Raw genomic sequence first — 25,028 nt, forward strand, 5'->3', positions numbered from 1 at the left:
ATTGTCAGTTAAATACAATTCAGATATTTTTGGCTAGATCTACTGGTCAAATAGGTTTATGCTATCTCTACTACATGTTTTTAAGGGCAAAAAACTGCTGCTTCTATAATACTTCATATACTTGCTTAATTTGTCTGTAATATTTTGTTCTTTGTTTTGAGTCTCTGGATTCTGGGGTCTGGATAGGTGGCCATGGTGAGGCCTGGGGACATGTTATTAGTGGCCAGACCACCAGTTACAAGGCAGAGTCAAGTCCAAGATGAGCCCCTTCCTCCTTGGCCCAGGTTTGTCTCCCAGCCATGCTGAAAGGGTTTGGATCTCCCAGGCATCATCTTCACAGGTGTCTTCTGTCTTGAGCTCTACATTTGGTATGTAAATTCAAGACCCAAATAGGCCCTGCCATTCAAAGCCATCCTGGGTACTATGTGACTGAGACTCAGAGCAACTGGGGAAAATACTAGCAGGAGAGTACCTGTGTCATTAGTAGAATTCCTGCGTCATTAGCATGAGAGTACCTGTTTCAAAGTTCTTTTCCGTAATTTAAAATCTTAAAGTTATGCTATGTTGAATTAAGCAATGAGCATAAATGTCTGAGTCATTTCTGAGTAAGTTAAAATACTAAAACATTAATTAGTAAACATAAATGTAAGTTTATATATTTTGGCATCTTATTTTTATATGGTATAGAAAAGCTACATATATTTACATATATTAATAAACAACAACTTGAGAAAACCTACCTAAAAAGTTAAGAAATAGTTTTCATCTACAATTATTGATATAGAACAGTTCAAAATTACTTCCTAGGTTTTCACTAGAAATTAGGGTTACTAGTAAAATTGTAGTTAATATATGTAATTGAAACTAATAGATATAAGAAACAATTTTGTATACAGTATCTAAAAAAAAGCAAAGCATTTTTTGGTGAGGAAAGTTGTAAGGCATGAAAACGTGTGTTGAGAAAAAAATAACTGTCTAGAAGCTGAAGATTGTTTCAAATTGAAGGAATAAAAAGGACAGATAAAACTAAATGAATGAAGTTGAAAATAATGAAAAAATTGTAAGAGATTATAAAAAGTTTATGGAAATTTTCTGAGGTCAAAAGATGACAAATTGGACAGATTTGTTTATCAGGTTTTATTAGCGTAATGTTGATAATACACTATGCAAAAGTAAAATTTACTTTTCCCTTTCGAACAAGAATTTTCTTTTCTTTTCTTTTCTTTTCTTTTTTTTTCCTGAGACAGAGTCTCATTCTGTAGCCCAGGCTGGAGTTGCAGTGGCATGATCTCAGATCACTGCAACCTCTGCCACCCAGGTTCAAGCAATTCTCCTGCCTCAGCCTCCCAAATAGCTGAGATTACAGGTACCTGCCACCACACTCGGCTAATTTTTGTATTTTTAGTAGAGTCGGGGTTTCACCATATTGGTCAGGCTGGTCTTGAACTCCCGACCTCATGATCCACCTGCCTCAGCCTCCCAAAGTGCTGGGATTACAGGCGTGAGCCACTGCGCCCGGCCTTGAACAAGAATTTTCATGTAGTATTAATAAGAGGTAGCAAAAGACGTTTGTTCACCTTTTGAGTAAACTGCAAAAGAGACAGAGAGAAGAGGAGGAGACAGATTCTGTCTCATGCTGTCTTTCTCAGATCTGTTGAATGGAAAACGGAGTCTCCTCTCTATCAAAGAACAGTTTTTGCTTTCTAACCCCTTTTATCACTTTGGCTAAATGAATATTATCTTACAATGCCTTGTGATCCTGTTTTGATTATTTTAAACCTTTGACATATTTGACAGGCTTCCCAAAATCAAATTTCTAATTGTCTTTTTTTGTTGTTACCTCAAACTAACTTTGGGATGCTACAGAGGACCCTTGCAGCATCCAAAAGACAGAGAAGCAGGATTATCTGCTACGTTAAGTTCATAAACTAGTAAAATCCTAGAGTATCGTGCCTTTGAGGAGATTCATGAAAGGGATGGAAAGGACTGACAAGCACTCTTGAATGCCAAGTTTCTGATAACTTTAGGATCATATCGTTTAGACTGGGTATGAATTACCAGCACTCTAATGAACAGACTTGACTGGTTTATGAAACTGATAATCCAATCAGGATAAAAATTAATTGAATGCCAAGGAAATACTCTGCCAGATTTTCAAGCTAAGTCAGCCAGTACTGAAATGGTTTTGATATGTAATTTAGATGAACTCCATAATCCAAGTAAAATTTACCTATAATAACCCATCTAATAAACAGTGCTATGCACCTGAATTGGAGAAACAAAACCGATATTTAAGAAGATACAAATCTTCCATTTTGCTGCTATCACTGAAGTGAGAATGGCCAAAATGAACTTCAATCCCTTTGCAACTTCTGACCGAAGCAAGAACCACAAAAGGCATTTCAATGCACCTTCCCACATTTACAGGAAGATTATGTCTTCTCCTCTTTCCAAAGAGCTGAGACAGAAGTACAACGTGTGATCCATGCCCACCCAGAAGGATGATGAATTTCAAGTTGTATGAGGACACTATAAAGGTCAGCAAATTGGCAAAGTCGTCCATGTTTACAGGAAGAAATATGTCCTCCACACTGAACGGGTGCAGCGGGAAAAGGCTAATGGCACAACTGTGCATGTAGGCATTCACCCCAGAAAGGTGGTTATCACTAGGCTAAAACTGGACACAGACCACAAAAAAATTCTTGAACGGAAAGCCAAATCTTGCCAAGTAGAAAAAGAAAAGGGCAAATACAAGGAAGAAACAACTGAGAAGATGCAGGAATAAAGTAATCTTACATACAAGCTTTAAAACTTGAAATGAAAAAAAGAAGATATAAATCTAATGTTAAAGATGGACTCATGGAGAGCCTGGACAGATGCCTGGTCCTTTCTGAATCCTTAAAGCTTCTGTTATTAAAAGCTCTACACTCCACGGCCCATCATGGAAGAGATAAGATGATCCAAATAGAATATTGGCATGGTTAATGTTCTAAATTGCTAAAATGGTTTATGACCGATGTTTGGTTTGTCAAATCTATAATCCTGGGAAGGCAATCAAAACTTCATGTACATTTCTGCTACATGATAGGCCACTGAAACATTTTTAGAGGGATTTCATTCCATTGCCATTTTCAATGCATGTTTTCTGATTGTATAGAAGTTTTTCCATTCAAAAAGTCTCGTGCTGTAACAGTAGATAAAAGGTTATTAGGAAAGATGTTTCTCTCATGGGACATACCTGGAAAGATTGCTAGTGATAGAGGTACTTGTTTCACCAGACAAGTTGTAAAACAATGAGATAAGGTATCATAGGTACAATCACATTAGGATAAGCTAACTGAATTGACTGGATTTCCTTGGTCTAAAGTACTGTGGATTGATGACAGATCCACTTCCACGTGGAAAACGTAAGTTGATCCCTTATACAATAGTCACTGAAGGCCTATGCTCCTAATAATAAAACCTCACACATCTCCTCCTCCTAAGCTCCAATATGACTAAGTGCTGCAAGGCTTTGAGGCATTATGCCCAAGTGTTATTTTCACCAGGTAAAGAAAGCTTTCCATGGTCTACTGAGGACAATCAAACCCTACATTATCTAAAGCCTAGAAACTGAGTCTTCTGGAAATATCATCAGGGAAAGACTGCCCCTGCCACTTACACTGCAGCAAAACTTCAGGACCCTGAGCCTTGGGTTTACAATCTCACAGCTGAAACAGGCCCCTCCAGACTCTTCAATCTATACACCTGTTGGAGACCTTAAGGTAAAGCTAACCATGAAAGTTTCTCCCCAAAAGCAGACAGCATCCTAGATGTGGACAGCTCATGGATCAATACTTTTCTGCTATCATGAGACTCATCTCTCAATAGTTCCTTTGCTTGTGCCACTATGAATAAAACTGCAGAGGGGCCTCTCCTGTGTACTTGTGGGGTATACTTTTATTTGTGGAGAGTTTCATAGTCAACATTAAACATGGGCAACCTTATTGTACATCAATTTTAACAAACATAGCATACAAATGGCAAATAGGGGAAACTGTTGCAAGGAGATGGAGCGCTCTGTATTTTTAATTTATCTGTAAAATTTATTGAGAAAATAAACCTATTAATTAAGATTATCTAGATGTGATCAGGAAACACCCTGTCTTTTGATATATTGAACATATTAGAGCATCAACTGATTCAATTTTTAGAGACATCCAGCTTTAGCCAAACCGGTTGAAACCAGTATATATGTTTATTTCCTAGGTTATTTTAGAGTTTCTACTAATAACCTGACATTTATGCTTTTACAAACCTGTCAAAACTTTCAGTTAAGGCAGAAAAATCACAAATGTCTGAAAGGAGTCCACATTACCCAAACACCTTTGACACAATCAGTATGCCCAATTTCTTTTGGCAACATTTTTAAAGTGGCTAGTATCTGGTGATCACAGCGTAGACAGCATGAATATCTTCATCATGTCAGATATTAAGGCACAGGACATTATTTTTTACCAAAGTGATAAATTACTTCTAAGTATATTGAATTCAACAACAAAGAATGAATTTGCTCCATTTTTTAAATTCAGAAAACAGTTTTTAAAGGCTCATTTGTTATACCCATGACTTTAAATTATAGAGTAAGAATGAAAACAAGATTTCGCCTCTCTTCTCCAGTGTCAGAAGTGTTTTCATCAGTGTTTCTCTACTACTATTTTAATGTTGACAGGAATGACGTAATCATCTTATGTCTGTCACAGTATTTTTTTTAAATGCACTTTGTCAGAGGAGTGGAAACAACTCATCCTAAGCCCTTTTTCATTATTAAGGACAAAACAGAACTATAATATAATCTCAAGGAAAAAAACACACTTCAGTAAGTTCCCACTAGTATACCTGAGCCTTTACAGCAACTGCTGCTACAAAACACTAGGAGAGACTGGCAAATTTCCAAACAACTGGCCGGGCGCGGTGGCTCAAGCCTGTAATCCCAGCACTTTGGGAGGCCGAGACGGGCGGATCACGAGGTCAGGAGATCGAGACCATCCTGGCTAACACGGTGAAACCCCGTCTCTACTAAAAAATACAAAAAAAACTAGCCGGGTGAGATAGCGGGCGCCTGTAGTCCCAGCTACTCGGGAGGCTGAGGCAGGAGAATGGCGTAAACCCGGGAGGCGGAGCTTGCAGTGAGCTGAGATCCGGCCACTGCACTCCAGCCTGGGCGACAGAGCAAGACTCCGTCTCAAACAAACAAAAAAAAAAAAAAAAAAAAAAAAAAAATTCCAAACAATTGCTGGTCCTCACATACAGAAAAAAAAAAAAAAAAACCAGAAGCGACTTAGAATTCTTTGAAAAAATAATCTGGGTGGAAGCAAGTGTATTAGTTTGTTCTCATGCTGCTAATAAAGACATACCCAGGACTGCGTAATTTGTAAAGGAAAGAGGTTTAATTGATTCACAGTTCCACATGGCTGGGAGGCCTCAAAATCATGGTGGAAAGCGAGTGGGAAGCAAGACAGGTCTTACATGGCAGCAGGCAAGACAGAGCTTGTGCAGGGCCACTCCAATTTATAAAACCATCAGATCTTGTGGGACTTATTCACTAAAACAAGAACAGTATGGGGGAAATTGCCCCCATGATTCAATTTTCTCCTCCTGCCCCTGCCCTTGACACATGCGGATTAATTACTACATTACAAGGTGAGATTTGGGTGGGGACACAGCCAAACCACATCAGCAAGTTTAGTAATAGAAATTGGTAATAAATATACAAGTGTGAGTAGAAAGTTAAAGGTAATACTGAAGATTAAGAAAAATAAATGGAAGGAGACGTGGTTTTGGTGAAGGTTAAAATTGAAAGCTAAATTAACGATGAAACCCATGCCACCAATTTCTGCTCCTTAGGTTTGTTTTAGATGTCAAGGACTGTGTTAAGAAAGACAAGAGTCCAAATATGTACTGAGTAGGTTTTGAGAATATTTTGTAGATAACAAAGGAGAAATGTGAAAGCATTAAGATATTAAAACGTGAGAAGGATATTGAAGAAAGAACCATTCTGACCCTGCCTAGGCTTCCATTAGTGCAGTATTTAGAGACTAGGCAGGTGGGCAAACTCAAATCCTGTGGGTGTGATACGTTAAGAATCCATAGGCCGGGCACAGTGCTTCACGCCTGTAATCCCAGCACTTTGGGAGGCCGAGGCATGAGGATCACCTGAGGTCAGAAGTTCAAGACCAGCCTGGCCAACATGGCAAAACCCCATCTCTACTAAAAAACACAAAAATTAGCCAAGCGTGGTGGCAGGCACCTGTAATCCCAGCTACTCGGGAGGCTGAGACAGGAGAATTGCTTGAACCTAGGAGGCAGAAGTTGCAGTGAGCCGAGATGGCACTACTGCACTCCAGCCTGGGCGACAGAGAGAGACTCTGTCTCAAAAAAAAAAAAAAAAAAAAAAAATCCATACAGTGCCAGCACCAGTCTCCAATAATGTGTCTCTAGTGTCATCATGAAAAAAACCCCAACCTCCACAAGATGGACTCCAACTGCCTATTCTAGTATTTGAACACTTTCTCTGAATTGCCTTCTACACAAGTAAAACATAAGATTTTCCCTTCATATCAATGTCTTCCACTTAAATAGTCCATATTGCCATCCATCTTGGGCTGCTCATGACTCTTTTTGTGACAATGTTTATACAACAGATCTCTTACGGTTACCACATGCAGCTTTCTTCTTAAGCATAGTGGAGTACAGAAGTGCATCTTAATCAGCCAAGCACACTGGTGCCCTTCTCCTCATGACTAAGCACAACCTCATCATCCTTACCATCATGCACCTCTAATTTTCTCTTCCATCTCCACTATTCCTAGGACCTTCAATTAATGATTTTGAAATTCTAAAATAATCATGTGGGTGGTTACACAAATGGCACTGAACAGCACCATGGGGAATGTACTCAATAGCAGTTTTCTGAAGATGCAAACATGCTTTGTACACATGCAGTTTCTTAGGCCCATCTCAAAAAAAATCTTTTTAAACCAAAGGCATAACGTTAAAATATAAATCACTGACAACATGGTATTGGGGACAAGACAGGTTGACTATATATTTTAATTAACCCTATCCAAGATGTTGCATTCTGATCATCTAACTCACTTCAACAGAACACACTATCTTGAAGAATGAATGTATTATTCTTCAAATGTCAACTACGTTAGCTTTGTTTCTGTCAAGAATTAGAAAGCAATAAGGTTAAATTTTCAGTCAAGCCTATACTTAACACAAATCAATTGCACATTTCAAAATAGCTAGAATAACTTGAATGTTCCTAGTGTAAATAGACGATAAATATTTAAGGGGATGGATATCTCAATTACCCTGATTTGATTATATGAATTTATCAAATTATCACATGTACTCCAAAAACATGTTCTTCTAATATGTATCAATAAATTTAAAAATATAAAATTTAAAATATTTGTAGCTGAGAATGACCAATTTATTTTGAATAGAAAACATGCAGACAGAAAAACTATCATGAAAATTTAAAATATATGAACAGAGGGTAGGAATTTTAAAACGGTAATTTTTCTTAGAACTTTATGAAGTTCAAGAAAAATACCTTAAAACCAATATAAATAGCAGGCACTGGACTAAGCAGTTCACCCACAATATCATGTTTTAATCTCACCACAGCCATAAGGCGGTAATAGCATGCCTAGTTATCATTCCGATTCTTCCTGTTGCAAGTAACAGAAAACCAGACCCCATCTGGCTGAAGCCAGTAAGTGAAAAGACTAACAGGAGGGCCAGCCTCAGGGTTTAAATACGTCACCAGGACTGGGTTGCGTCCCAGTCTCAGTTCTGCCAGTTCCTGTAGAATCCTCCTTCCAAGGTACACGGGGTGGCTACCATAGCTTCAGACCCTCACCTCATGATGACAAGACAGCAACACAGCCGCCATTTCATGTCTGTTCTCATTTCTACATTCAGTTAGAATTGAAGAAAACTTTCCAGTAGCACCCACAAAAATACTGAGTCCACCTGGTTGGCCTACCTAGACATATCGCCAGCCCTGATTAAGTCGCTGTGGTCAGGGGCTTGGATTTTCTGGTTCGCTTAGGCTAGTCATACGTCCCATCCCAGGACTGAAGAAGTGCCAGTGCTGTTGCTGGAGAGTGGCTAATGTCCCCTTTACAAATAAGGAGCTCATGGTTTAGGAAGATGAGCTTGCCACAAATCAGATACTTGTAAAATAAGTCAAAATTTGAACTTAAGTCTACTTATCTGAGCCCAAAGTCTTACAACCATTTATGGCTGTCAACCTAACACCTACGTCACGGAATGGAAGAGTCCTAAGACTGCAAGGACCCTTCCTTTTCTTCCAGATCCAGTCTAAGTTGGTTGGTAATTTCTTCAGACCTTGCTTTCAGGGAAGTTTTAAAAAAAATACTTGCATTTGTATATTTTCTTTGTACTTTCAGCCAAATTTCTTCTAAAGTACAACATAAATTGAACCAACACAATAAAGTAATTGTCATTTTAAGAAAAAACAAACTTCTACTGATTTCTGCTTCTGGTCATGGAGTGTGAGGGACCAGATTTAAGTTCTTAAACAACTACAAAATCAGACCAAAAAATACAATGGTTTCCAGGCATTGGACGACAGGCAGTGCAGGGCTGTGATCCTTAAGAGAAGGGAAGCAGCGAGCCAGGAGTTTCCAGGCCACAACCCAAATGGAGGCCAAGAGAGTAACAGCAGAGAATACGGAGAGAGGGTTCCAGGGGCCAAGCCGCAATCCGAGGGGAAGCCCTTCCGTGGAGAAGCCCTTCCGTGGAGAAGCCCTTCCATGGAGAGCGGGAGTCCTGGAGCGGCCTTCTCGAGTGTTCCCGAGCAGGTTTAGGCAGCGAGGAAACATCGAGGCTGGAGTGAGACAACCGGAGAAAGTACAGCCCCGAGCTCACAGGGCGGGGGAAGAGTTCCAGCTCGCGGCAGTCCCTGGGAGGAACAGCGCACTATTTGGGGCGTCGAGTAAAGCACCGGAAGGCTCCGCTCAGGAGCGTGAACAGCACCGCCTGCTGCAAGCCTGGAAAGGAACGCGTTGCCTCAAGTCACTGCGATGTGTCACACGCGGCTCAGTCACCTCGGGAGCAGGAAAAGGCCAGCGGGCCACGCAAGGATCACCGGGGCCTGCATCCAACGCAAACGGCCAGGCCCACGAAGCAGGAAACACAACCCGCAGCGAGAAGCACAGGGATCCACAGAGAGGGGCCAGGTGTCACGGGCGACGCCAGGCAGTCGGCGCCCGCGCTTCCGCGGGCCAGGATGCCCGAGAGGCACGGGGGGACCGGGGAATGCCCCAGAAAACTGCCCTCGACTAAAAGCGCAGCGAAGGGGCGGTGCGCTCGAGACCCTGGAAAGGAACGACCACAGACACGCAGGGAAACGACCGGGTCCCAGGCCCAGGTGGGCGGGCGGCTGAGGAGCGTGGCTGCACCCACAAAGCCGCCAGCGGCTGCGGGCTACAGCGAATCCGGCGCGGGGCTCGGCCCTCACTACACGAGTCACTGCACGAGGCCTCGGCGGATGCACGCCCTTGCGCGTCAGCCCGCGGCTCCCAAATACCCTGCCAGGCAATCCCCAAACACGCCCGCAAAGCGAGCCTCGACTGGCACGCACCTGCGTCTCGACGCTGACGGCGGGCGCGGGGCGGAAGCCGGTGAGCATGCGCAATGTGGTGTGGACCGGGCGTGGCCGGCAAGCATGCGCAGTGTGGGCCGGGCGGGGCTAGCGAGCATGCGCAGTATGGGACAGGGCGGGGCTGGCAAGCAAGCGCGACTGGAGCGAGCGCGGAGGCGGGCGTTGCTACGGCAACGGCGGGCAGGCGGCCGGGGAGTTGCCAGAGGGAACAGGGGCAGACATCCCTGGGTTCCGGTGTTCCCGGCGGAGTCGAGGCACGGAGAGGCTTTGGGGCGGGGGCGGAAAGAAGGGCGGCCCGCCAGGGGGTCCGTGGACTCGCTTTGGCCTCCTCCGAGCCGGGCCGGCGATGGCCGCAGCTGTGAGGCGAGGTCGGGTCCCGTAGCGGCGCGCAACGTCCTCGGGGGACTCGGGGTCCTGGTTGGTTTCCACAGCTCTTCCTGAGGGTACGAATATACGGCGGCCTCAAACCTTAGAACAGTGATCCCACGTCGGTAATTTCAGAACCCGGTAGGACCCGCTGTCATCAGGGGCCCCAGGCGCAGGGTGGTGTCGGCTTTCAGGGGAACTGGAGCCTCGTCGCCGCGCGCCTCCGGCATGAGTAGGATCTCAGAAAACGGTCAGCGGGGTTCAGAAGGCAGGAGATAAACACCAAGACCCTGCTAGAATTGCATCTTTCCGTCCTAGGCTTGGTCTCGTGTACTTTTCTTGAGCGTGTTTAATTAGCTGAAATCACTTGCGTTGGCACCCACCCCAACGGTCGTTTTTGCCACCAAGCTCTGCCTCCTGAGCGTCTAATACTGGGATTTACAAAGCAACGTGTTCCTGTTCATCTTAGCTTTCAATACTGGCCAAGGTTACGTTTCTAACCCTGCCAGTGCCACAGGCTCATTATGTATTGAAGGACTCACCCAGTGTTTGGTTTTCTCATTTATAAAGTGGAGCTGGACTAGATAATTGAAGCGTTTTCAATACCTTTAAATTCTAAATTTTAAACTCTAAAACTTAATGATACCGTAGGACTTTGAAAGAGTACAGGTTTCAAAAGCTCCTTACCTTGACATTAGTGACAGTGGCCTACCGTGTAGAAACTTGAGATTAAACTGCGCACTGCAGATACCACGCGACCGTTTTTAGTGTGATGCACACTATCTTCTGCAGCTTATAGGCTTTTTGGAAACAGGAACTGAGAAAATTCTGGCAGTGATCTTTCAGGATTTTAAATTCTTTCCACAATTTCTCCAAGTTCAGTTGTCTTGATGAGATATGGGTGGAACTTCTTTCAAACATCTCTTGATGCCAGAATTGAACGGGAACAGGGAAGGGTTGTAGTAAGAACCATCATCAAAGCCTCTGCAGGACTTGAGCAGCGACTGACGTTTTTACTCCTAACCCTGGATATCAGAGATTTGGTTCCACTGTGCTTTTCTGTCTCTGCACTCACGCCTTAGTGAGTTTGTTCTTTCGGTTGGAGTAATTTAATACAAGTGTTAGTCCTTAGATTATATTGGATTAATTTCTTTTGGATTAATTTCTTTCTATTTTTACAGTTAGGCCCTCAATACAGTAAGTCCTTACTTAACATCATCCATAGGTTCTTAGAAACTGGAGCTTTAAGCCATGCAGTGTACAAGGAAACCAGTTTCACCATAGGTTAATTGATATAAATAAGAGGTAAGTTCCCACAGCACATTCCTGGTCACAAAAACATCACCAAACTTCTAAATAAAGACCGAAGCACTTCTAATATGAAACGCTGAAATACATATAAGCTCTACATACATTTAAGAAAGATCATTACCCAATTTCTGGTGAATCCATGAGTGACCAGGTCATGGAGGGGCTGCGTTAAATCAAAGGTAATGTTGGCCAAGCCAAAGCTCTGAAGCGCCTCCCCCGACCATGTAGTTTCAAAACAACAGCCAATTCTCAGCCCGCTGGGCCTTTCCTACTGCATCGGGTATTGTCCTGCATCTCTGTGTGATTACCGTGTGCTTTACAAATTTTTATTTTACAATAATTTGTATCCCTCCATTTTCCAACCTCCTTATTCCAGTTCAGGGTGGCAGGGGACTGAGCCCATCCAGGCACCTCAGGACCAAGGCGGGCAACAGCCCTGGAGAGGACAGCATCCCATGGCAGGGCACACTCAAACTCACAGTCACTCAGATGGGGACACACCAGTGAGCCTCACGTGCACAGCCTTGGGATGTGGGAGGAACCCGGGGTGCCTGGAGGAAACCCACAGCACGTGGGGAGAACATGCAAACTCCACACAGACAGTGGCCCCTGCTGGGGATCAATTTCTTTTCTCATCAATGTTACAAGGAAACGATGTTAGAAGAAATGTGTTCGAGGGCCTCCTGTGCCAGTTCCTAGATTACTTGAATAACTTTCTATTTCTCCTCATCACAGTATATTTTGAATACATCTGTCTTCATAAAATACACCATGTCCAAAATCTAGAAGGGCCAATTCCAAACTATTCCACCAGCTTTGAAGGGAATTGAAGCAAGAATAACAACAGTAAGTTCTGTGTGAAAAGACCTACTTTAGATACTTCAAAGGTCTCATTAATCCTTGCGGCAACCCTGCAAAGCCAGCATTGTTATACCTGCTTTATAGATGAGGATCATGAGGCTCAGCTGTGTTCAGTATCTTGCGCAGCAAAGTGGTGGAATTCAGTTGGAACTCAAGTTGGTCTGTCCCCATATTCTGTACTTCTGTGTTCTGGAGAGACTGAAGTTAGGCAGTGTTCCTCTTGCGTTCCAGTTTCTTCATTGTTCCCTTTCTCCCCAAAATAAGCATATCATGCTGATTTCCAGCCTGCCGGTTCTTTCCTCCTACCTGGAGTGTGCCATGTTCATTTCCCTATATGTATCTTTCAAATGCCAGTTTAACTAGTTTTTCCGTTACAAGTCTCCAGTGTTAGCCTGAAATTTTGTAGTACTTGTGTATCATGTTATATTTAGCAATGGATTAATTCCTAGTAATTTACCATTTGTATTAATGTGTCCTCAGGAGCTCAGGGCTGAACTGTTTGAGGACAGGGATGAGTCGAAGCATGATTGACTTGAGTTCACCCCCTTCCTCCGGAACCAGAATGTATAACTTAGTGCCACCCTGTAGCAGACATTCCTGCCGCTTCATGATCTGTTAGACTCTTACAGATCGTCCTCACAAACTGCATAGGTTTTTCTGTGCACTATAGCTTTGACTTTCTGTTGACCATGTCTTTGCAGCCGAAGAACAGAAGGAAGGTGATGTGATGTGATGATAGAATTTGTGATAGCCAGGCAACAACTTTTCCTGATTCGGCATGTTAAAAAATAAGGTACACTATTCTTTTGTTAAACATACATATTATTTGACTCATGAAATGTATTTTAATTCAGCCATTTGAGAGTATAAAAACTAGTTTACAAACCCTGCTTCAACTAGGAATTGTCAGCAGGAATGGGCAATGCCAAGTGTGGCATGGGGCAGTGGATAGGCCGATGGAAAAACAATCTCTGGTGATATTTACTGCAGGCATCTCTTAGCTGTTTGATGATTTTTATTCTGCACAGGAAATTGCCAAGTTTTCACAAAAAGGCACAAGCTGAAATGGCAAGAGTCTCCTTAGTACTTGCCTGGAGTCTAATTTAATTACAGTGAAGCAGCATGGGTTTGTTTAGGCATGCACAGGTTTATAGGTCATAATGAATTTATTCATATTATAATTAAGGCTTTAGTAATTAAATGAAAAGATATTCCTGTATTGTTAACATAAATGCTGAGACGAGGGTCTGCTCCTGCTTAGGTAAACAATGAGTCAAGCGTTCCTTACTATTTGATTTGTTTGTATGTGCCATCAAGGTTGAGTATTGAAGCCTCAGTTCTCTTTTAAATGATATATTACATAATATTCATCTAAATATGACTTTTTTCCTACTTTTTAGGGTCACTCATCTAAGAAAGATAACTTGGCAGTCAATGCAGTTGCTTTACAAGATCACATTTTATGTGATCTTCAACTTCGAAATCTTTCAGTTGCAGATCATTCTAAGACACAAGTACAAAAGAAAGAGAACAAATCTCTAAAAAGAGATACAAAGGCAATAATAGATACTGGACTTAAAAAAACTATGCAGTGCCCCAAACTAGAAGATTCAGAAAAAGAATATGTTCTTGATCCCAAACCGCCACCATTGACTTTGGGTAAGCTGATGTAGTCATTCATCTTTTGGCTTATTAGGGCTAAAAAATCTATTGAGATTAATAGTATTTTTTATGTTACAGAAATAATTTATTTATAATTATACAGAGAGGTTAATAGTATTTTTTATGTTACAGAAATAATTTATTTATAATTATACAGAGAGGTATGTGTGTATTGAAGGTGTGTATGTATTGAAGTTTAAAAATGATAGGGGACCTTTAGAGCAAGAAGGTAAAGGTAGTAATGGCAAGTAGGATAATAAGTAAAAATGGGAGAACAAAAGAAATACCTGTTGATTCACATTGATAAAAATAAATGAGTAAATAAATGGTGGAAAAGAAAAATCCCTTATAGTAGAATGAATATAACTCATAGAGATAGTAGACAGGGGATAGAAAATCACCTTTGGCAAACACCACAGTCATGATCATCATTACTGAAATTAGGAATGAGAAAAATTATGTGCAGACACAGAATATTGAGGTAGTTTCTCCAGAGATGCAAGTACATGGCAGGGAGAAAAACAGTAACTTCACAGTTACTTCAGCTGTACAGTCGTAACACTTGGCAGGCAGCGCCTGCACCAAGTAATCCTAGTTAGGTCAGCAGTAACGCACGGGCCAGCCTCACATGTCTCCTGCTGAAAGGTGCAACATCACTTCTGTGGCATTCTTACCAAAATGCATATTTGAATTTAATCATGAGGAAACCTCAGACCAACCCAAGTGAAAGACATTCCACACAGTTCCTTGCTAGTACTCTTCAGAAGTGTCAAGTCAACAGAAGCAATTGAAGACCTAGAAACTGTTCCAGATTATAGGAGACTCAGGACATAGCTGCAAGTGCAGTCTGTGATCCTGGATCAGATCCTAGTTCCGAAAAAAGACATGAGTGTGACAGAGAACCAGACCTGCAGAAGGCATGTAGGCTAATTGATAGATTATTGATAGATTATAGCAACATTAATTTCGTGGTTTTGATCTTTGTACTAGGGTTATGTAAAAGGTTAACATTTGGGTTTAGGAACATATGATAATATTTTCTTTTTACAAGTGTGAATATTTATTTAGAATAAGACCAAACTTGCAACAAATTAGGAATTTCAAAAAACATGAAATATATCCTAAACAAAAATCAATAAAAATAGCAATAATGTTTTGTATTAATTAGCTTCCTGAAATATCTCTATAATACTTTTTCCATCTCTTTTGATTGCTGGATACTCTTTGATCGTATTTTCATGTGACAGTAATTCTGTAATGTCATTCTCTATAGAAATAAGTCAGCCTTACCTCCGTCATGGCTGATTGAAATTCTTTCCTTACGATAGGTGGGATGCATATAGCATGCAACTTGACACACATTCTTACTGTGTGTAGTATTGCTACAAGTTTGTGCCTGTAAGTAAAGGCATGCAGATCAATTCCATTTCTTCTAATTGATAAAAGAAAGGAGATGTATTATGCATTTATAATTGTAAATGCTGTTTTTAAGTATATTAGTTTCCCAGTGCTGCCACAACAAATTAGTACAAACTGGGTGGGTTAAGTTTCTCTCAGTGTCCTGGAGGCCAGAAGTCTAACGCGGCACCATTGGCAGGATTCTATGGGAAAATCCTAACTTACCTTTCCCTGGTGGTTCCTGGCATTGCTTAGCTTGTGGCAGCGTCACTCCAGTCTCTGTCTCTGACTTCACACAATCTTCTTCTCTACGTGTGATTGTACCCTCCCTTTCCTCTTCTTACAAGGATACCATTCATTGGATGTAGGGCCAACTTTAAACCAGTATGACCTCATCTTAACTACATCTGCGAAGACTCTATTTCCAAATAATGTCAACATCCTGAGGTTCCAGGTGAATAAGAATTTTGAGATGACGCTATTCAACCCAGTGCATCAAGTATGCCCCTGATAGGGGAGAACTTCCATTTAGATTTGGCATCAATGAGAACAGAATCCTTCACTTACATTTGTTGTCTGGAAGACTTTTTCACAACATCAAGCTGAGTACTTTTCATACGTTGTTCCTTATCCACTACTCACATATATTACTGTGTTGATAGGTGCCAGAGGTCTTTTGACAGCTCACAGTGGCTGGGCTATGGTTTGAATGTTTGTCCCCTCCAAAGCTTATGTTGAAATTTCATTTTGTTTTGTTTTATTGAGATGGAGTCTTGCTCTGTTGCCCAGGCTGGAGTGCAGTGGCACAATCTCGGCCCACTGCAACCCCTGCCTTCTGGGTTCAAGCGATTCTCGTGCTTCAACCTCCCAAGTAGCTGGAATTACAGGTGTGTGCCACCACACCCAGCTAATTTTTGTATTTTTAGTAGAGACGGGGTTTTGCCATGTTGGCCAGGCTGGTCTCAAACTCCTGACCTCTGGTGATCCACCTGCCTCAGCCTCCCAAAGTGTTGGGATTACAGGTGTGAGCCACCACGCCTGGCCTGTTTTTTGATTTTTTTGTTTGTTTGATTTTTGTGTGTGTTTCTTCTTTTTTATTTATTTTTATTTCAATAGCTTTTGTGGTACAAGTGGTTTTTGGTTACATGGATGAGTTATATAGTGGTGAATTCTGAGATTTTAGTGCACCCACCACCAGAGTAGTGTACATTGTACCTAACCTGCAGTTTTTTTTATCCCACACCCCTGCCACCCTCTGCCTTCTGAGTCTCCAATGTTCATTATACCATTCTGTATGCCTTTGCATACCCATACGTTAGCTTCCACGTATAAGTGAGAACATACAACATGAGTTACTTCACTTGCAATAATGACCTCCAGCTCCATCCGAGCTGCTGCAAAAGACATTTTTTCATTCATTTTTATGGCTGAGTAGTGTTCTATGGTGTATATATACCATATTTTCTTTATCTACTCATTGGTTCATGGGCACTTAGGTTGGTTCCATATCTTTGCAGTTGTGAATTGGGCTGCAATAAACATACGTATGCATGTGTCTTTTTCATACAATGACTTCTTTTCCTTTGGGTAGACACATCCTTTGTGTTGTTTGTTGGCCTTTATCTAATTATAGGATTTCCCTTTTAGCAAGTTGCTAGAGGTTTTTTTTCTTGCTGATTTGTTTGAGTTCCTCATAGATTCTGGATACTAGTCCTTTGTTGAGAATTCTTCATACTGTTTTTACAACCTTTTGTAAATCTGAAATTATTTTAAACTGAAAAGTTAGAAATATGATTTTTAAATGGTGGGCGTAGAAAATAGGTTTGGTTGAAGACCACGTGTCCTAGCGCAGATCAGATGGATCTGGAGGTGCTGGAAGGCCCGTTGTGTTGGAGTCGCACGAGGTGGAGGGGACGTCTTCCCACAGCAGTGCCAGGGGAGATGTTCGATGTTGTCTTCCTCTGAACTTCTGCTAACAAGCTCGTTGTCTTCTAGAAAACGGTGTGGCTCATGAACATGTTGACACTTGGAATAATGTCATACAGCAGTTTAGTGAAGATCTTCTGTTGTGCCTGTGTGGTTTATGTAGATGACCAAATAGTTTCATCATAATCAATCTTAATCAGGAAAAATTTAAATTAGACATAAAGAGAAATGTCCCAATTTGGAAAATAAGTAAAGTTATTAAGGAAAATACATGAGACCTTTCTTCAGGACCTCTTTATGGAAAAAATCTTGATTGTGCATATTAGTTACTAATGACATTGAACCATATGCTCTTTACTATCTGTATGTAATATTCCGCTTGGATTGCTGTCTTTTCTTGCTGATTTACTGGAGTTCTTTGCATATTCTACATAGTAATCTCTTGTTGATTTATCCAGTGAAAATATCTTCTGTTCTTCTACCATCTTTTAAATTACATCTGTCGTTTTATATTGAATACAATTTTCATTCTGATTAATGTTAAATCCATTGTTTTCTTTTTGTTTTTGTTTTTCACTTTATTGCTGTTTAGGGGAGACTTAAGATACTCTTCACCATTCTGAGAGTGCAAGGATTTTTCCACATTTTCTTTAACCTTTTACATTTCACATTTAGATGTCGCCACAGTTTGTTTTGCTTATGATACTGGGAAAATCGTGGTTAAATGAGGTTAAAACGTGTTCTGTTCTCTCCTTCCAAGGCTGCTGCTTCTATGTCAGTATTGCACTGTTTTGATTAATAGAGTCTTGTTATATGTCTTAATAGCTGCTAGGAAAAGACCTTTCCTCTTTTTTTCCCTCTAAAGCTGCCTCATTTTCTACATAAAATTCTGCTGGAGATGTTTTACGAATTGGATTTGTAGATGGGGGAAATACTGTATTTACGATGTTGTCATCTGATCCACAAATATGGTGGCATTTCACACCATTTAGATCTTTTTGTCTCCGACTCCTAGGGGTTTTCTGAGTAAGTCAGTTGGTCTCTGCAGTGATTCTTATTGTCTGTGCCTTTCTACTTTTATGCCCCTTCTTCTTTTCCCCCGCTTTGTTTTTAATCTGGACAGGATCGCCTGAGCTGTGGTGAATACACGTAGTAATACCTAGCATTTTTGTCTTGTTCCTGAACCTAATACATTTCATTTCCCTACTTATGTGATGTTTGCCCTTTGTTTATTGTTCTGTTTTGTGTTGTTTGTTGGCCTTGATCTAATTATAGGATTTCCCTTTTAGCAAGTTGCTAGACGTTTTTAAACTCATTAATAGGTGTACTTTTTTAGATGCTTTTTTCTTGCAACTTTTTAGATGAACATGTTTGTTGTGGGTTTTCTCCTTGAGTTCGTTTGTGCTATAAATTACAGTGACAGACTCTGATATTGAATCTTCGTGCATAGCTTGAATAAACCCTACTTGCCCATGGTGTTTTTCAAATTCACTGTTGCATTCTGATAACTAATTCTCATTCAGGATGTTTGACGTTTAACCATGGATTACCCTGGACTATGATTGTCCTTGTCTGGTTTTATTATCAAAGCCATATAAGCTTCACCAAATAAGTTGGGCAGTGTTCCCTCTTGTTCAGTATTCTGGAATAACAGAAAATAGGGGTGATATGTTCCTTAAAAGTTTGGGGTAACTCGATTGTAAAACCATCTGGGCCTGAGGCCCTTTTGTTCCTTTAAGTGGGGTGAGGAGAGGTGATGGATTAGGATGCGTTTGGCTGCAAGTATACGAACAACACACTGAAAGTGATGTCAGCCATAACGGTGTGTGTCATTGTTCACAGCAGTTCTGGTTTGGTGGCTTATTGATGTTTGCCGGGACCGGCCTCCTTCCGGTGCTGCCGTCGGGTGCTGCTGCCCTGTGCGTGGACACAAGAGGGTGCACAGCCCCAGGGTCAGTCCTCAACAACAAGGGACGAGCTGGAAAGGCAGGGGAGAAAGCTCCCAACAGACCTTCCTTCCGCTTCACCTGAGATGGCCACATGCCCATTGATAGTCTAAAAATTGGCAAAGGGTAGCAAGACTTCCATGACGTGCTTAGATCCATCAGTCGACCTCTGTGAGGCTGAGCCCATTTCCACTGATGCGCAGTGTGGTTCTGCAGGCAAGATGAGTGCTGGATGTGCTACTGATTTTCAATATTATTGCGTTGTGGCCAGAGAACACAGCAGTTTGCTGAAATCTGTCAATACAATTATTTACCTTCCCTCCCGTTCTAAGGTCTTGATTAGTTTATAAATATAAGGCCAAGTTTGCATGATGGGGAGATGTGGATGCTTGAAGTTGAAGCAGTTGGCATTGACCATAGCAGAGTCTGGAGTGTGCAGCAAGCGCCCACCCAGGTCTAAGAGGAGCAGTGGCGCCGGGGGCCCCGTGTCTCCCTGAAGAGGAGGAGTGGCGCTGGGGGCCCTGTCTCTTCCCGCTCCCACACCTTGAGCCAAAGGCAAAGAGCTGGCCTGAGGCAGCACCCCACCTCTGCAACCTCAGTCTCAGCCTCTTCAGTCTTACTGTTTCCTTTGTTTCTCTGCAGGCCAAGTGCTCTCTCACTAATGGCCATCGCACATCCTTTTCCTCCATCTAGAAAACCTCCCCCTTCACCCACTGCTGTTACTCTTCACCCTGCGGGTCTCCATTTAATGCCACTTTGGTCAGGTAACCTTCTCTGGGGTCACAGCTCCTCATCCAAGCCCTGCACACCATTCTCCATGGCGGTCATCACACTTGTAGCTGCTTGATTCTTACCAGAAGCTCCATGGGCATAGTTTCAGAAGTAAAATAGTTCTATGAGGATTATAACAGAAAGTGTAGCAGTCCCCTGACCTTTTTTGGGCATTACTCTAAAGCAGTCATTTTCAAATCCTTTGTTTCATTCTTCTGGTATTATTTTTAATTTTTTTTTTTTTTTTTTTTTTTTTTTTTTTTTTTGAGACAGAGTCTTGCTTTGTCACCCAGGCTGGAGTGTAGTGGCGCGATCTCGGCTCACTGCAACCTCCACCTCCCAGGTTCAAGTGATTCTCATACCTCAGCCTCCCGAGTATCTGGGATTACAGGTGTGCACCACCACACCTGGCTAATTTTTGTATTTTTAGTAGAGACAGGGTTTCACCATGTTGGCCAGGCTGGTCTCGAACTCCTGACTTCAGGTGATCTGCCCACCTCAGCCTCCCAAAGTGCTGGGATTACAGGTGTGGGCTACCATGCCCGGCCCTATTTTTAATATTTCTAAATAACGTGTCTGCACTGCTGTTTTGTTAATTTTCAGTTCTGGATATCTCTTCTTACTGTAGAAGATCAAGATTTAGCATAATGTTTTCATAACTTGTGGTTAGACTAATATACATTCAGTGTTTACTCTGTTACAATTCCGTGACTTCACTCACAGCTGAGCAATGTGGTGTTCTGTATTACAATTTCCTTCTCAGACATTTTTCTATTTTCCCTGAAGTTATGTCTTATTTTTTCACGTTTTAGTTTCCTCTATCATCACTCATCACTGATTCATCCTTAAAATCTCCAGAAATACATTCTCTCAATACATTAAAATATACCAGGGTACTTTATGGATGAGGACGTTGCTTCTGGAATCCTCTGTGGCTCTCTCCCCTGGCCCCTCTCCGGGCTCCCTCTTGAGCAGCATCCTGGGACCCTAGGCTGTCTCCTTGGATTCTCTCTGCCTGGACGTCATGGCGGCCTCCTCCGTGGTTTCTTCCCTCGCAGTGGCGAAGCTCCTCTGTCAGTAGCTCGCTGGGGGAGTGCGGAGGAGACCCAGACAGAAGCTCACGTGCGTAGCAATGTCTTTGTTCTTTTCTCACATTTGATTGTAGCTGATAAGGAATCTTGATATGGAAATCTTTCCTGCCTCCGAATTTTGAAGGAATTGTCTTCTCCTGTCTGTAGTGCTGTGGATGAGTCTGATGCAGTTCTGATTCCTGATCCTTTTTTGAGGCTGGTTTTTTTTGAGTCTGCTTTCTGTCTCCAGGATTCTCCCAGTAATGGGACTCGGTGTTCTGGGTACTTGCTGGGCCTCTCAGACCAGAAGCTCATGTCCTTGGCTTCTGGGAGAGGTTTTGGACTATTTTCTTTAAAATTTTTACTTCCCATTTTCCATGTTTTCTTTCTAGAATGCTAGTTTTTCAGATGTCACAACACCACCTAGACCGGTCCCTTGATTTTCTTATTTTCTGTCTCCTGATATATGTTTTTCTGTGAGATTACAGTCACATGCCATATAGCAATGTTTCAGTCAGCAACAAACTACAGTGGTCCCATAAAATTATAATGGAGTTGAAAAATTTCTGCCACTTTGTGACATCTTGATAACTCTGACCCTGTGTAGGTCTAGGCTAATATGTGTGTTTGTGTCTTTGTTTTTAACAAAAAAGTTAAAAAAAAAAATTTGAGGCTGGGTGCGGTGGCTCAAGCCTGTAATCCCAGCACTTTGGGAGGCCAAGACGGGAGGATCACGAGGTCAGGAGATCAAGACCATCCTGGCTAACACGGTGAAACCCCGTCTCTACTAAAAAAAATACAAAAAATTAGCCGGGGGAGGTGGTGGGTGCCTGTAGTCCCAGCTACTCAGGAGGCTGAGGCAGGAGAATGGCATAAACCCGGGAGGCGGAGCTTGCAGTGAGCCGAGATCCAGCCACTGCACTCTAGCCTGGGCAACAGAGGGAGACTCTGTCTCAAAAAAAAAAAAAAAAAAATTGAAAAATAGGAAAAGCTTATAGAATAAGGATATAAAGAAAGAAAATATTTTGTATAAACTAAAAAATTAGGTGAGCATGGTAGTGTGTGCCTTTGGTCCCAGCTCCTCAGGAGACTGAGGTGGGAGGATCGCTTGAGCCCAGGAGCTACAGGCTGCAGTGAGCTGTGACCACATCACTACGTGCTAGCCTGGACAACATAGTGTTTTAAGCTAAATGTTATGCAAAAGAGTCAAAAAGTTAAAAAATTTAAAAGTTTAGAGAGTAAAAAAGTTATAGTAAGCTAACTTTATTATTGAAGAAAATACATTTTTATAAATTTAGTGTAAGTATAGACTGTTTATGAAGTCTACAGTGGTGTATGGTCATGTCCTAGGCCTTCACACTCACACATCACTCACTCACTGACTCACCCAGAGCAACTTCCAGGCCTGCAAGCTCCATTTATGGTGAGTGCTCTACACATGCACCATTTTTAACCTTTTATACATATTTTTACTGTACCTTTGCTGTGTTTGGATGCACAGATCCTTACCATTGTGTTACAGTTACCTGCGGTATTCAGAACAGTAACATGCTGTGCAGGTGTGCAGTCTAATCAGCTGTACCGTGTAGCTTTGATGTGTGGTGGGCTGTACCAGCTAAGCATGTGTACATACGCTGTGATGTTAGCAAGACGACCAAATCACCTAACGGCACATTTCTTAACAATCGCCTGTTGTTAAGCAACTCCAGACTGTATCTTAGCTTTCTCTTCCAGCCTTTCAGTGGACGTTCACATTTCTACTAAAAACCCAAGAGCTCTTTCTGTACTCAAAGTGTCCCTTCATAGCTTCCTGTCGTTTTGTTAATGTAACATTTTGTCTTCTATTTCTGAAGATATCCTTGTAGGTCGATGCCTTTGTATGCATTGACCCTTCTTTGGGGTGCGGGGAGGTGGTAAAAGGTGACACTTCACTTCCTGCATTTTGCCTGAGGATATTGTGGTTGCTTTTCAAGGCAAGTGTTTCCCACCGCACTGCCAGCTCGATGCCAGTCAGCACACGCTGGGTACCCATGTGTTATTGAAATAAGAACTTTATTCTGACCATGATGATACGTCACAGGAAGGTTTTAGCAGGGGAGGTGCAGGATTGATGTAGAGGCCACTAGTGGCAGAGCAAGGTGAACTGGGAGAGGCAGTGCTGAGGGCTGAGGCAGGTGAGAACTGGCAGAACCTTGGGCCAATACGTATGAACAATTAGTATTCCTCAGTTTTTCTTTCATAAAATGGGATATCATTCTTGCTTGCCTTATTGAATTATTGGGAAATGAAATAAGGTATGGGAAATTCTTTGTAAATAAAAAACAAATGTATTGACAACGTAAGGTATTATTACCACTGACTTCTGTGCCCTCGTAGGAAAACAGCATCCTCTGTACAGTCCGCCATTTGTATCTGTGGGCTTGGCATTCACAGATTCAACCAGCCACAAATCAAAATTTTAACAAAGGAATAAAAAATAATAGGACAATAAAAATAATACAAATGAAAAACAATACAGTATAACAACTGTTTACATAGCACTTGCATTAGGAATTATCGGTGATGGAGATGATTGGCAGTGTACAGGAGGATGTGCATGGGTTGTATGCAAATGTTCCACCATCTTCTGTCAGGGGCTTGAGCATCCTTGAGACGGCCTGGAACGCTTTCCTTGTGGATACCAAGGGACAGCTTCTATTATGAAATAAAGTATGTGATCTATATATAGTTCTTTAATACTTGTTTGCAAATGGTGTCATTAAAATTATAGGTGGGTGCCATATGCTAAAAGACATTCTAACTGCTGTCCTGTGCTGTCTGCTGTCTTCCTTTAGCACAGAAGTTGGGCCTCATTGGGCCTCCACCACCTCCACTGTCATCTGATGAATGGGAGAAGGTGAAACAGCGCTCCCTCCTGCAAGGGGACTCGGTGCAGCCGTGCCCCATCTGTAAAGAAGAATTCGAGCTTCGACCTCAGGTGTTTAGCGTATGAGGGTGAGCTAGCGAGCGCCTGGGCTGTTCCCTAGGGATGAGGCCCAGAGCTGGAGCCCAAGATTCCAGGCTTCCTTTTCCCAGTTTCATCCTCTTGTGTGAGCCTCACACACTTCCATTTTCTTTTCCATTAATGAAAGTGTGGGAAGAGCTAAACACCCTCATTAAATAGTTTTGTTTGTTTGCTGACGGGTATTCTCAAGGACTAACGTTTGTACGAAAGGAATGTTTCTGTCCAACAGGCCCCCCGTGGCTGTGCGGACAACGGGGGCTTCCTGGGAGCGGCTGTGTCCCAGTGCGGGAAGGATGGAAGCAGAGGAACTCTTACGTTGTTTTGTGATTTGAGTCAGAAAAGAAAAGAAAAAAAAAAAAACTGTGCTTGAATGTCTCCAAAGAATTTATGAGAAAATCTTTAAGAAAAGTAAAATCTTTTAATGATTTCTACTCATGAAACTTTACCATAGTAAGATTGATGATACTACTCTGGGTTAACAGATAATACACACACACACACACACACACACACACACAAAGAATGCATGTAGGGTTTTTTCTATACATATTTTGTCTGCCTAACTAAAAAAACAGTCTCTTGAAGTTGGGGACACTTAGATTTATCAGAAGTGTGTGTATGTGTGTGCGCGCACGCGCGCGATTACCCTGTAATGATTTCCCACGGAGTGTGGCATGACGCTTCCTGCATAGCAGGCCCTCAGAGGTTTGCTGAGAAAATACAGCAAATACAGTTAAAATCAGCCTTGGAGTTCGTAGCCTGGGAACTCAGGCTTATTACAGTCTGGGCAAATGAACTCTGAGTCTTCGCTGAATTTGAGTAAGTTTCATCTGCAGAAAGCTCACAACAGTTACACTTCTCTTCACTAATTTGAATTCATAAGTTACTTAGACATACTTATTTCATTTCTCTATCAGGACCTAATCTTACATATGTGAAAGTTGGGTATTTTGGACAGATTTTAGCCCTAAAACCACAAATTGTCTAGGATAATTTAGTACTTTAGGTAGCAAAACTGTGAATAAAATCAG

General features: G+C 41.9%; 1 protein-coding gene and 2 pseudogenes across 9 annotated transcripts in view; 2 read left to right on the top strand and 1 right to left on the bottom strand.

The window, feature by feature from the left end:
• Positions 1-2,347: 2,347 nt before the first annotated feature.
• LOC119621562 (large ribosomal subunit protein uL24-like) lies at positions 2,348-2,785 on the top strand (annotated as a pseudogene).
• A 6,118-nt stretch (positions 2,786-8,903) lies between these two features.
• Positions 8,904-9,833, bottom strand: LOC140709732 (putative transmembrane protein RNF32-DT; annotated as a pseudogene).
• Positions 9,827-25,028, top strand: part of RNF32 (ring finger protein 32) — a 35,940-nt gene continuing 20,738 nt past the window's right edge. For 4 of the 9 annotated variants that reach the window (XM_007983599.3, XM_037991052.2, XM_037991053.2 and 1 more), the window contains exons 1-4: positions 9,987-10,125; positions 12,922-13,013; positions 13,621-13,879; positions 23,828-23,970. In XM_007983599.3, the coding sequence (XP_007981790.2) occupies positions 12,999-13,013; positions 13,621-13,879; positions 23,828-23,970 (417 nt within the window). In that variant the 5' untranslated portion in view covers positions 9,987-10,125; positions 12,922-12,998. The other 5 variants (XM_007983601.3, XM_037991050.2, XM_007983600.3 and 2 more) reach the window with 5 other exon arrangements.

Source organism: Chlorocebus sabaeus, chromosome 21 (genome assembly GCF_047675955.1).
Source record: "Chlorocebus sabaeus isolate Y175 chromosome 21, mChlSab1.0.hap1, whole genome shotgun sequence".
NCBI lineage: Eukaryota > Metazoa > Chordata > Mammalia > Primates > Cercopithecidae > Chlorocebus > Chlorocebus sabaeus.